Source organism: Pelodiscus sinensis, chromosome 9 (assembly GCF_052426305.1).
Source record: "Pelodiscus sinensis isolate ZL-2025 chromosome 9, ASM5242630v1, whole genome shotgun sequence".
NCBI classification, from domain to species: Eukaryota; Metazoa; Chordata; order Testudines; family Trionychidae; genus Pelodiscus; species Pelodiscus sinensis.
In genome coordinates this window covers 49,089,961-49,103,058 of record NC_143060.1, presented here as the reverse complement: position 1 = coordinate 49,103,058, position 13,098 = coordinate 49,089,961, and the positions used below count along the sequence as shown (strand labels likewise).

The following is a 13,098-nucleotide window of genomic DNA, read 5'->3' as shown; positions in this document are numbered from 1 at the left end:
ATGGATTCCACTAGGAAAATCAGTGACATAACTGCTACAGGAAATCTTAATGAGTCAAATGTCAGCTGTAACACAGCTCTGGGGAAATGAGCATTCAGTGTTTTTGTTTGCCACAACACCAGACTTTAGTCCAGGCACTAGTCTCATGGAATGCTATAGATTTATTTCATTAATTTGTGTGTGTGTGTTCTGATAAGCTCTTCCCTGTCACAGCATTTGTCTAATTTCCAGTATATTGAATACACTGGCAGATAATAATAGATAATTTATTCACAAACTGGCAAACACACACACCATGGTGCCGTTTGAGCCAGCTGCAGGCTATCATCTTGGTCTCCATTTCTCTCCACATCCTAAGATTCCTTGCATTTTAACGTCGGAATGATGGTGTTGAACAAAAGAATACAGACTAAGAAGAATGACAAAGGAAATATACAAATATTTAATTTTTAAAGGGAAAAATTATTAAAGATAGTATGAATTTAAACTTTAACTAGAGCAATCAATATTTTCTGCATATTTCAGTTGGAGGACAATAATTTGTCCTTGTAGTTTCATATGAGTTTGAACCTATTTTCCCATCTGTTATTACTATGTTAAAATTGTCTTAAAATATACATTGTGAGCAAAGGAAAAAAGTGATTACATATGTCAGTTCAGTCAATCAAATACTGGTAAAGGACATAAGGTGTGAACATTACAAGTAACGGTTAATAGATTTTGATGCTTAGATCTGGGTTAAAGTGAAGCTTCTTTTTGGTCGTCTTTAACTACCTGTCAGAGAGAGGACAATTATTAGAATATAATTTTAGTACACATTGATATTTTGAAACAACATTACATTGAAGTCCTATATGGATCTCTCAAAAGAACAGAATATTGATTTCAACAAGATGGTGTAAAATTCATACTGGATGATTTTAGCCTTCTTTGGAAAATAAATGGGAACAAACTCCACAAAAGATGATTGCAGTTAAACTTGAACTGCCCTGGTTTAAATACTTTTCATATGAAAACCAAATACTTCTTATGAAGTGGAGCTTAGAAGATGCATAGACAATTATACACCGATTTCATACGTATTAGTATGTTTTGAAGTATTAAATTATTTATAATGTTGCTACTAGCATTTGAAGGGGATAGAATGTCTGCAGCAATGATCTTTATTCTGTTTCATCCCATAACATCTTATCAACTGATTCTAGCCGGCACTCTTCATAAGGATGAATGAATGGTTTGCTTCTCTTTCCATAATGCTATAAAGGCGGTGTCATTTCTAACAGCACTTTAGAGCCTATTCCACACAACGGAGGAAGGTTGAACTAAGATACCAACTCCAGCTACGTAAATTATGTAGCTAGAGTTGACATTTCTTAAATCCCCATCCAGACTGTGGGAGGTCATCAGGAGCAAATGCTCCCATTGGCTTCCCTTATTCCTCCCAGGGAGTACGAGAACTGACAAGTATGGGAGGGGGGTCCTTTGAGTTCAGTCTTGAGTGAAGATGATGGACATGAGAGTTGTCTTTCATTCAGCTAACTGAGGAAGCATTTGTCTAGTGACAGCTAAAGCACTGCCCATGGACTAGGTCACAAAAACCTGGGCAAAGGCTGGAACAATTCTGGCCATGTAAGGAGTGTGTGTGTGTGCACATGCACATGTACATGTAAGAAGCAGGCAAAAAGGCAATTAAGAGGAACAGAGGCATTGGTAGCATGGCCCTAACAGAGATTCTTTCTGATCGGAGTTGTGAATGGAAAGGCAGGCTTGGACATGTGAGCAAGAAAACAGCCTGCTCTTGTCTGATTCAAAGAAACAAGGGTTTGGATACCTTCTTTGTAAATAACAAGGACTGTGTCATGAATTGTTTCTCCCTCCATTTTCTCTCCTCCCAAAATGTGGCAGAAGACCCTGAATACTGGCTAAATATTCGGCTCAAAAGGGCAAAGTGAACGATGGGACAGGAATTAAAACAAGACCTAAAAGAGGATCATGAGACTTTACAAGAGGCACTGGAGGAACAGTGGTCGGTATCCCAGAAAGGACTGAGAGGTTCCTGAAATGTAACAAAGTCTTTCTAGAGGTAGCAGCTCCCAAGTGTCCAGCCAGACTGAGAAGCCCAGCTGCAACATTCCCAGTCTGCAATGACATGGCAGATAACTGAGGGGACCAGCAAAATGACTCACCAGGATCAGAGGGTTTCCCAGGAAATAGAGGAGACTGGGAGAGCTTTGCCTGTCACTGAACTTGTTAACAGTAATAGCTGCAGCAGGGATTTAGGAGCTAAACATCAGCATCAAAGGAAAACCAAAGGTGTGCAGCCCACAGTTGAAATTTTCTACACTATCTGTAGGCCACAAAGGCCAATGTCAGAGGGTGATTGGCACAGCTCATGTAATATGTTGTTCACTTTGCTTATCAGCTGCACCTCTTTATCCACCATTTGTCTTATATATTCCAGTTACAAACAGTCTGGGCCAGGAACCATGATTTTCCTTATATTTATATACAGGCAGTCCCCGGGTTACATGGATCCGACTTACATCAGATCCCTACTTACAAACGGGGTGAGGCAACCCCGCACTAGCTGCTTCCCCCCAGCAGACTAGGGAGACACGGAGCAGCTTTTCTCAGCAGACACCTCAGCTTGAGAATAAAGGGCTGAGGGAAGTGAGGTGTGGGAGAATAAAACTGAGCTCTGGAGAAATGTTTGGCTAGAGTTTCCCCTACAATATGTACCAGTTCCGACTTACATACAAATTCAACTTAAGAACAAACCTACAGTCCCTATCTTGTACATAACCCGGGGACTGCCTGTAGTACCCATCATAAGAGTGCCACTCTGCCATTCCCTAAAGCCTGAAATGCCTTAGTAAAAACTTTTAGTCAGGTAATTAAGCAACATAGTATGCTAATTGCAGATTACTTACCTTGTGTGATACACCTAGGATATGCCAATTTCCCTCTCACACACTGGGCTCTAAAATCAGAAGATTCTGGGTCCCTCACATATCCCCTTACACAGGCAAATTCAATGAAGTCTCCACTTGGTCTATACAATTTCTTATCAGCTCTCCATTTCAGCTGAATGTTGTTTTGTTCCATCTCTTCTAGGGATGCTGTACATGGCTCTGTAAACAGAAAAATGTCACATACTTCTGTACATGGGGTCTCTTATGGAAAATCTAATTACCTGTAACTGTATTAACAGTGAGGTGTTTTGTGCCACCTCAAAAACTAACACATTGATTAGGTTGGCAGGTGTATATACAACTGCAATGTCCCCCCTTAATTTTCTTTTTTCCAAACTAAACAAGCCCAGTTCATGAAGCCTGGCTTCATAGGTCATGTTCTCTAAACCTTTAATCATTCTTGTTGCTCTTCTCTGCACCCTTTCCAATTTCTCCACATCTTTCTTGAAATGTGGCGCCCAGAACTGGACACAGTACTCCAGCTGAGGCCTAACTAGTGCAGAGTAGAGTGGCAGAATGACTTCACGAGTTTTGCTTACAACACACCTGTTGATACAACCTAGAATCATATTTGCTTTTTTTTGCAACAGCATTACACTGTTGACTCATATTTAACTTGTGGTCCACTATGACCCCTAGATCCCTTTCCGCCATGCTCCTTCCTAGGCAGTCGCTTCCCATCTTGTATGTATGGAACTGATTGTTCCTTCCTAAGTGGAGCACTTTGCATTTCTCTTTATTAAACTTCATCCTGTTTACCTCTGACCATTTCTCTAACTTGCTAAGGTCATTTTGAATTATGTCCCTATCCTCCAAAGAAGTTGCAACCCCACCCAGTTTGGTATCATCTGCAAACTTAATAAGCGTACTCTCTATCCCAATATCTACATCATTGATGAAGATATTGAACAGTACGGGTCCCAAAACAGACCCTTGAGGAAATCCACTTGTTATCCCTTTACAGCAGGATTTAGCACCGTTAACAACAACTCTCTGACTACGGTTATCCAGCCAATTATGCACCCACCTTATCGTGGCCCTATCTAAGTTATATTTGCCTAGTTTATCAATAAGAATATCATGCGAGACCATATCAAATGCCTTACTAAAGTCTAGGTATATGACATCCACTGCTTCTCCCTTATCCACAAGGCTCGTTATCCTATCAAAGAAAGCTATCAGATTAGTTTGGCATGACTTGTTCTTCACAAACCCATGCTGGCTATTCCCTATCACTTTATTACCTTCCAAGTGTTTGCATACGATTTCCTTAATTACCTGCTCCATTATCTTCCCTGGGACAGACGTTAAACTGACCGGTCTGTAGTTTCCTGGGTTGTTCTTATTCCCCTTTTTATAAAGGGGTACAATATTTGCCCTTTTCCAGTCTTCTGGAATCTCCCCTGTCTGCCATGATTTTTCAAAAATCATAGCTAAAGGCTCAGATACCTCCTCTATCAGCTCCTTGAGTATCCTGGCCCCAAACCTGATGCACAGCTGAGCCCAACCTTTATCCCTGGGGACCACTGACTAGCACCCATGACCCCATCCTTCTCAGGAAAGTGCCCTATACCCTAGGCCATGCAGGAACCCTTAGAAAGAATGGGGGGAGCTTGTACCACATCTTACCCGATCCCCTCCAGTTTGGGGCTGGGTCCTGCATTCACTAACCCTCTGGCAGAGGTGGAGGGGGTTGGGCTGGGGACAGAGAGGCAGGGAGGAGGCAGCTCCAGCCCCTGGCAAGCAGAGGAGTGATGGGGGAGTGTAGGGAGACTATACTGGCACCTCACTAGTGTGGTACCCAGGGGCCACTTCTCCATTCCCCCTGCCTCCTCACTACATCACTGTAAGTAATCCACCTCTTAGGATATTTATTGTTTAATGAATTACTTATTTTACTAGATACAGGCATATAAACTGTAAAGTTTTGTGATTTACATTCTGTTAAATAATTTTTTCTCTTTAATTTGTTCATATCCCATTCTCATTAGGTTCATGCCTTTTACATAAAAATGCCAAATTCTTAAATATGTACGTTTTATAAACACAAGAGAAATAAATGTTATACAACCTAAATATGAATTTCATCACTATATTTCATTCAAGAATTTAAAACTACTGTTATAGCAAATAAGTAACACATTGCTTTAATGAATAAGAAGTAAAAAAGATATTGAGCATATCAAAATTATCGTAATAGAGAGGTAGCTGGGTTAGTCTGATCTTGGTAAAACAAAAAGAAAAAAAGTTATGTAGCACTTTAAAGACTAACAAGATAGCTAAAACATTTATTATAAGCAATCAGTAAAGTTTCTTAATTGCTCATTTATTTACCTAGTTAATCTAATTGTTTTTCATATTATTGCACAGCAAAAAACTACATGAGAGTTATGAATGTAAGAGATTAATTTACCTGTAAAAATAAAACTCCGAAATTTTTTTAAATAAAACTAACACCCAACACAAGAATCTCTTCCGGGGCATGGGTGCCTAGTGTAAAGGGGGGCGGGGGAAGGGCTCCCCCACCCCAGACTAAGCATGGTCTAGGTAGCCCTACCCCTTCCTGTTTAGGCCCCGACCCTTCCAGGGTGACCCAGGGCTACTTCACAAATTTTTGAAGTGGTCCTGAGGCAAAAATTATTGTCCACCCCTTATGTAGATGGTATCATGAGCTTTTGTGGGTGAAGTGGGTTGTGCCCACAAAAGCTCATGACACCATCTACATCAGGCATGTCAAACAGACTTCTGGCCGGTTGCATGTGGCCCAGTCGAAATTTTTTGTGGCCTGCCACTACATTTTTATAAAAGAATAAAGTGCGGCCTGCTAGTCGCTCGGCGCACTTGGCCGAATGCAGACCATGGCTGGCCGGGCTGCTCTGCACAGGCATCAAGTGCCTGCTCACAGCTGGCTGCTGTGTTCACACCTCCCCAGCTTCCCAGAGCTTCCCCAAGTGAGGAAGAAATGTGTGGTGGCAGCAACACTGGCTCGGGGACCCAGGCATTAGAGATGTGAGGGGGTCTGGAAGTTCCTGCATCTGGGGGAGGGATGCTCTGGAGGAGTGGAGGGGAATTGAGTTAGAATGGGGATATGGGAGTGCCTGGCTCTGGGGGAGTGGAGAGGGATATTTTGTTAATGTTTTGGTTTTTATTTATTTATTTCCAAATAAAATCACAAAATGTATATTAATTTTATATCGATAAATATGTCTTTTTTTGCAATTGCATGAATAATCATGTTTATGCAAAATCTCAAACTTGCAAAGTCTCTGAAATTTTCACAGAAGCCTGTTCTATTTGATTGGCAATAGCCTATACTTGTTTTTATTTCAACAAAACATTATGTATCATATAAAAAAATTAAAAGTACTTTATATTTATATTTAAATTAAAAATTATTTGATGAGTAAATAACAATTTTACACATCAAATTATTGTATTATATTAAAACGAGACCTGAAAAAATATTATCAAATATACCTAAAACATAATCTATAATAATAAATAATTACAACTTTCCAATAGAAGTATTTTTCATTTGTGTGGCCCTCAGTGAGCTTCAAGTTTGACATGCCTGATCTACATGTTTGCTGTCTTGAAAATGTTACCAGTCTATTATTTAAGTTTTTTCCTTTTCTAAAATTATAAGTAACCCCAATGCACCCCCCTCTCCCTCAGAGCCAGCTCCTACCCAGAGTCCCCCATCTCAATGCACTCATCCCTCCTCCAGAGCAAGCCCTCCCCCCCCCCAGAGCCTCCTATTCCAATGCACTTACTCCTCCCCATGAACGAGGCCCTCCCAGTGCCGGGAGTGACCACCCATCAACCCCTCAACACACACACAGAGCCAGGCACCGGAGCAACGGGGATGGCTGGCTCTGGGGGAACGGTTAGATTAACTAACCATTAAAGTGGCAGCTCCTGCCACCTGGCAACCTGGCCTTCTGCCTCCGCTTGCAGTATGTAGAGAGCCGGGAGCACATAGCAAGCTCCCATGTCTGTATTCAAAGCGTCACGTGGACCAGAGCAGCGTGCGCTTCACTCCCACCCCAGCCCAGTGCCCCCTAGCATGGTGCCCGGGGACAACTGCCCTCCCCTTTTCTATGCCTCTGCCTCCAGCCCTTCCCAAGGTACCCTGCTGGCCACTCAGTCTACACTCAGCCACACTCTATAGTCCACCCCCTTCTCCGGGATTCCTTAAAGCTGCAGCATCAGGGGGAAGGGCTTGTGGCAAACAAGAGGCCCTGACAGCCCTGAGCCAACCAGCAACTGCCACTGCAACAGATTTAGCAAAATGAGCCAGTCTGCAGCTCCCACCCAGACCTCCACTGCTCCAGGGAGCTGTCAAGCAGCTCCCAGGAGCCTGTCTGGGCCAGAAAAAGGTGCTCCCCTCCCTGGTCTGGTGCAGAGATACAGGACTTCATTGCGGTCTGGGGTGAGGAGGCAAACCCCTAGGATCTTCTCACCAGGATAAGACACAGAAACTTGGAGAATCTGACCAATAAGAGGCACATCTGCACACAAGAGCAGCTGCAGATGAAAGTGGAGGAGCTCCGTTAGGCATATACCAGGGCCCAAGAGCTCAACTCTCACTCCAGGCCAAAACCCCAAACATGCCCTTAGTATGATGACCTGGACCACATCCTGGGAAGTAGGGCAGTCCCTTCCTCCCCCACACGCACCCACTGATAGTGGACTTGCAGCTCAGGATGCCTGTTGTCATCCCCCCCTGGGGTACAGAGACAAGCAGGAGGAAAAGGAGGAGCCAGATGAGATTAGCTCTCTCACACTTCTGACCCTGAAACTGGTTCCCCTGTGAAGACAATGCAAAAGAGTTCTGAGCAAGACCAAAAGTTTGCTTTAAAGTGAGCACTTCATGGCAAATGCCCAGATATCTCAGGGGAGCATTGGGACACACTTGGTCTGGAGGCAGGCAGGCATGATAAGGGGCCTAACCAAGCTAGCATCCTGCAGGCAGCAGGATGGTGGTGGCAGAGGACAGCTTCCTGCTGTGTCCAACACACACCAGGGCCAGCACACACAGCCTCCCAGGGACACTACTTCTTTTCCTGCCTATAGGAGGGTGTGTGTGTGTGTGAGTGTCATATGCAGCTTGCCAGAGAGTGCTTCCTCTCCTGCCTGTAGGAGGGTGAGACCTCCTGTGTGTGTAGAACACGCAGCCTCCTTGAGAGAATGCTAATAGGTGCTCCTTTCCCTCCTTCTACATTGCCATGCAAGATATTTCCTTCTTCTCTGAATCACAGTGAGTGACTGGGAGTGGATGCTGACTGAAAGTGGCCATAAACTAAGGCCTTATGCTGCACTGCTTTGTGATTCGATCATGCCAGAAAAAACCTTGTTAGAAGGATCAAAGAGTTCTAATGTGAGAGCTTCATGGAGCTGAGCAGACAAGACTCATGCTCCATCTACAGACATGTTAACAAGCTGTTCCAGATCCCCTGCACTGTGTAGGCAGAGAGAGCACTCTACACCTCACACTCCAATGCCTTAACCCACTTGTAGTTACACACATTTTGTGAACTCACCAGAAGTGTCCTCTCCACTGTTGGCACTGGACTGGAAGATGTCTTGGGGAAGACCAGTTCCAGTGTAGTGGCCAGCTCCTGGCTCTCAGGCATTGGCAGCTAGCTAGTCGCCTCTTGTTCCTTTTTCCTCCTCCTGCCCCTCCACTACCCTGCTCTCTTCCTGGCTGATACCAGACGTGTTTTGGCTGAACTCCACAATCATGCTGGGGGAGCTTCCTTGCTTCCCACAGAATGCCATCCTGCTGGTTATAGAAGCAACATGTGTGAGGTGCTGCTCCAGGCCATCTGGTCTCCTTTTTGGCCTTGCAATATGACTGTCTGAGCTCCTTGATTTTTACCCTGTACTCTTGGAATAGCATTTTGCCCTGAAATCCTGAGGCACCTTGAAATCCTTCTGTAGATCTCTAGGGGTATGTCTACACTACCCCGCTAGTTCGAATTAGCGGGGTAATGTATGCATACCGAATGTGCAAATGAAGCCCGGGATGTGAATTTCCCAGGCTTTATTTGCATAAGCCGGCCGGCGCCATTTTTAAATGCCGGCTTGTTCGAACCCCGTGCCGCGGCTACGGGCTAGATAGTTCGAACTAGCTAGCCATTCCGAACTATCTGTACGTGGAACGAGGCGTACAGATAGTTTGGAATGGCTAGCTAGTTCGAACTATCTAGCCCGTAGCCGCGGCACGGGGTTCGAACAAGCCGGCATTTAAAAATGGCGCCGGCTGGCTTATGCAAATAAAGCCCGGGAAATTCAAATCCCGGGCTTCATTTGCACGTTCGGTATGCATACATTACCCCGCTAGTTCAAACTAGCGGGGTAGTGTAGACATACCCTAGTAGAGTCTGAGAAATTGCTGAAAGAACTCATGTCCACATGTCCCTTGGTTTGCTGCTCGCTCGCAATGGGCTCACAAGTCTGGCCACATGGGGCAGGCCATTCTGCAGTTCCCAGGGCTTTTTGAGCTCAGTGGAAGAGCAGTAAAGGCAGAAGTCATGGGCAGAGCTATGAAGGTAGACAGTTGTCGGAGATCTCCTGAAGGCCAATAACATCAAATTTTTGGCAATGCTGCATCTAACCTAGAGTCACTTTGACCATGCACAGTCAGGAATAAGGTTACTCCTGGTGAAAAGCAGGAGTACAGAAATCAACTGAAAAAAGCCCCAAGTGTAGTATAACAGACTTGGTAGTGTGAACACATCACTTAGAAAATTGATGGTAGGTGGCTAAAATCAGTGTAAATCCCTAGTGCAGACAAGTCCTAAGTGATAGTCAGTGGCATTCTGTTACTTTCATTGTTGGGCCTGACTCTGTAGTAGGTGACTTTTGGATATCCACCTGGCTCTGTCAATCTGTTTCTTCACTTCCCCGGGTGGACTTGAAGAATGCTTGATAGAGATTTTATAAGCCTTTTTCTGAGAGATTGAAACAAATTTAGATGTATCTAAGGGATTGGCTGTAGATAATGGATCATGTGATGTGTCCTGGATGAAAGCTGGAGGTATGTAGGTAAGAATAATAGTCAGTAGCTTTTCAGTATAAGGTGGTGTTTTTGTGACCATGACTTGTTTCCATGGAAAAGTCCAGGTAGTGGATCTCTTGTGTGGACTGGCCAAGGCTGAGGTTGATGGTAGGATGGAAATTGTTAAAATCCCAACAGAAGTCTTCAAGTGCCTCCTTTCCATAGGTGCAGATAAAGATGTCACCAATGTAGTGCAAGTATAGGAGGGGCACTTGGGACAAGAGCGGAGGATGCATTCTTCTAAGTCAGCCATAAAAATGTTGTACTGTAGGGCCACACAGGTATGCAGAGCTGCTGCTGATTTGAATGTATGAATCATCCCCAAATCTCAACTGGTGGTGGACAAGGACAAAGTCACAAAGCTCAGCCACCAGGTGGAACAGAGGAAGTGGGATCCATCCAGAAAGCTTACGCACAAATAAATTTGTTAGTTTTAAAGGTAACACAGGACTCTTCATTGTTTTTGCTGGAACAGATTTGCCCCTCTGAAACTTGTTACTCCGCACCCTTTTGTGAAGGAGACACGGCAGAAGAGAATAGGGCCATGGCCCGCTAGAAAGTCCCTATAAAGTCACATCCAGAACACACGCCCCCACATGATCAATTCACCAAAATTTCAGATCCACATAGAGTTAGCGTCATAGCTAGACATCACTGCAGTGTACTCTATCCACCCCTCCTCAGTAACCCCAATGAGCTGAGCGTGAGAGGATGGCACAGAGCAGGCTTTATACATAAGCTTTATACCAGTTAGAGCTCCTCCTGGACAAAACTGGAATCCCTCGCTGCTTATATAGGCATCAAGTCTCCTCCAAAATCCTTAAAAGCAATAAACAATATTCCTCATCCTGTCCCATAAATTATTGGATTGTCTCTGACAGCATACCTCAAAGCTTTTTGAATAAAAATGTTGATTTCATTATAATAGGGTTTCATAGGTTGTAACTGAGATATGATTTGGAGGATCAATACATTCCACGGACTCATAATGGCATGTTTGCTGATCTTTTCTTTTTAATGCGTGCTGTGATGTCCCTAAAAAGAATGTGAGTCTCCCCCTCCCATACTCCAGTGTAAACGATGAGAGACTTCATTCAGACTTATGAATTTATCTGGTATTATACCACTACATGTGACTTCAGAACTGGGTCCATAATATTAAAAAACCATAAACACCATTGTATATTTAATCAGTTTTTTCATATCACAGCTATTAAACCTACCTAAGCAAACTGGTGGATCTGTCCAGTGGCCAGACTGACAGTGAACATATGCAGAACCCTCCATTACATGAAAACTTTGGCATTGATATTTCATTGTGGAACCTGATTCATACTCTTTCTGTGCAAAGTCAATGGTGTCTCCATTAGCAATAGCAGGTGGTGACCCACACTTTCCACCAGCCTCTAAAATTAAGTATAAAAATAGAGAATAGTTGCATCAGTGATTTCCAAAATGAGGGGAGCAAGGAAAGATCACAAATATTATACAACAGCACTATCAATGTACTTGATAGAACAGGAAAGATGCCAATGGAAATGTAGAAAATCCTCTTGATACTGGAGCTGAACATAAAAAGCTAAAAGTTGTTTGATATTTATTTATTACCAACAAGTAGGATGGAACTGATGGCAAAATAAGTAACTAGCTGCTCTAGCTTTGCAAAGATCTGATTTCAGGTCACTTCTCAAGGCCTTGTCTCCACTTCCTGGGAGATGGATGCTGCGCATATCGATGCTACGCAGATCGATCTTCTGAGGTTCAATTTAGCGGGTGTATTAAGGATGTGCTAAATCTACTGCTGATTCTATCCCCGTTGACTCCGATATTCCACTGAGTAGCAAGGAGTAAGGGAAGTCGATAGGAGAGTTTCTTCCTTAGTGGGGAAGCTGTAGATTTTGAACTAAGGTATTTCGACTTCAGCTATGGTATTCATGTAGCTGGAGTTGCATATCTTAGGCCTGGTCTACACTGGCAGAGAAAATCAATGCAATATACTCAACTCCAGCTATGTGAATTGCATAGCGGCAGTGAACATACCTTACACCGATTTTCTGGGGTGGCCATACAGCAGGAGGTTGATGTTCAGCCCTATTTGGACAGATCAAAAGTCCATCTAGTCCTATAGCCTGTCTTTTGTCAGTGACCAATGCCTGGTGCTCCAAAGGAAATGAATAGAACAGGTAACCAACAAGTGATCTGTTCCCTGTTGCTCATTCACAGCTTCTTAGAAACAGAGTCCAGGGACATCATTCGTATTCATCCTGGCTCATATCCATTGATGGAGCTATTCTGTATGAATTTATCTAGTACTTTTTTTAACCCTGTTGTGGTCCTTGTCTTAACAACATCCCCTGGCAAGAAATTCCACAGGTCATGTGAAGAAATATTTCCTTTTAAACCTTCTGCCTTTTAATTTTAGTTGATAACAATGTTAGTACCTGTTAGTATATATTTAGCTATTTAGTTCTTTCTGTGCATTTCATTAATTGATATATTAATTATTCTTCACAGTCATTATCTTTAACAAAATTTATGTCTCAATTCTAAGGCCCAAAATGTTGGTCCTTGACCTCTAAATATACCTATTTAGGAATTATTAAATACAGCATAATGAATAAACTCTTGGGCAATGTCATAAGAATCCAGATATTATTGGAAAACATCTTTTTAACATTTATATGCTTATTTCACTATTTTACGTATATAGACTTGGAAATCTAACAAGGCATTATTGTTACAGCAGTTGTTTTCTGATGGATATATTATCTTAAAAATTGTTAGTCTTTCTACCTGTAAAGTATCCTGCCTTCACGCATGGGAAAATATACTTGGCAATGAGGTTTCCTTTACCTGAAATCCTATATGATGATACTGCTATGGGAACTAAGGGTATGTCTAGACTACATGGCTCTGTCGTCAGAGCCATGTAGATTAGCTTACTAGACATACCCAAATGAAGCGGCGATTTAAATAATCGCCGCTTCATTTAAATTAAAATGGTTGCTGCGCTGAGCCGATCAGCTGTTTGTCAGCTCAGCGCAATAGTCTGGACGCCCCGCG

The 13,098-nt window shown here is 43.1% G+C and overlaps 1 protein-coding gene across 2 annotated transcripts in view; it reads right to left on the bottom strand.

Annotated features, from left to right (window-relative positions):
- Positions 1-419: 419 nt before the first annotated feature.
- The window catches only part of LOC102457151 (complement factor H-related protein 1-like), a 71,513-nt gene continuing 58,834 nt past the window's right edge, over positions 420-13,098 (bottom strand). For both annotated transcript variants that reach the window (XM_089780571.1, XM_075936706.2), the window contains 3 exons: positions 11,259-11,441; positions 2,931-3,131; positions 420-774 (listed from right to left, as the gene is read on the bottom strand). In XM_089780571.1, coding sequence (XP_089636697.1) covers positions 767-774; positions 2,931-3,131; positions 11,259-11,441 — 392 coding nt within the window. In that variant the 3' untranslated portion in view covers positions 420-766. The remainder of the gene's footprint in view (positions 775-2,930; positions 3,132-11,258; positions 11,442-13,098) is intronic.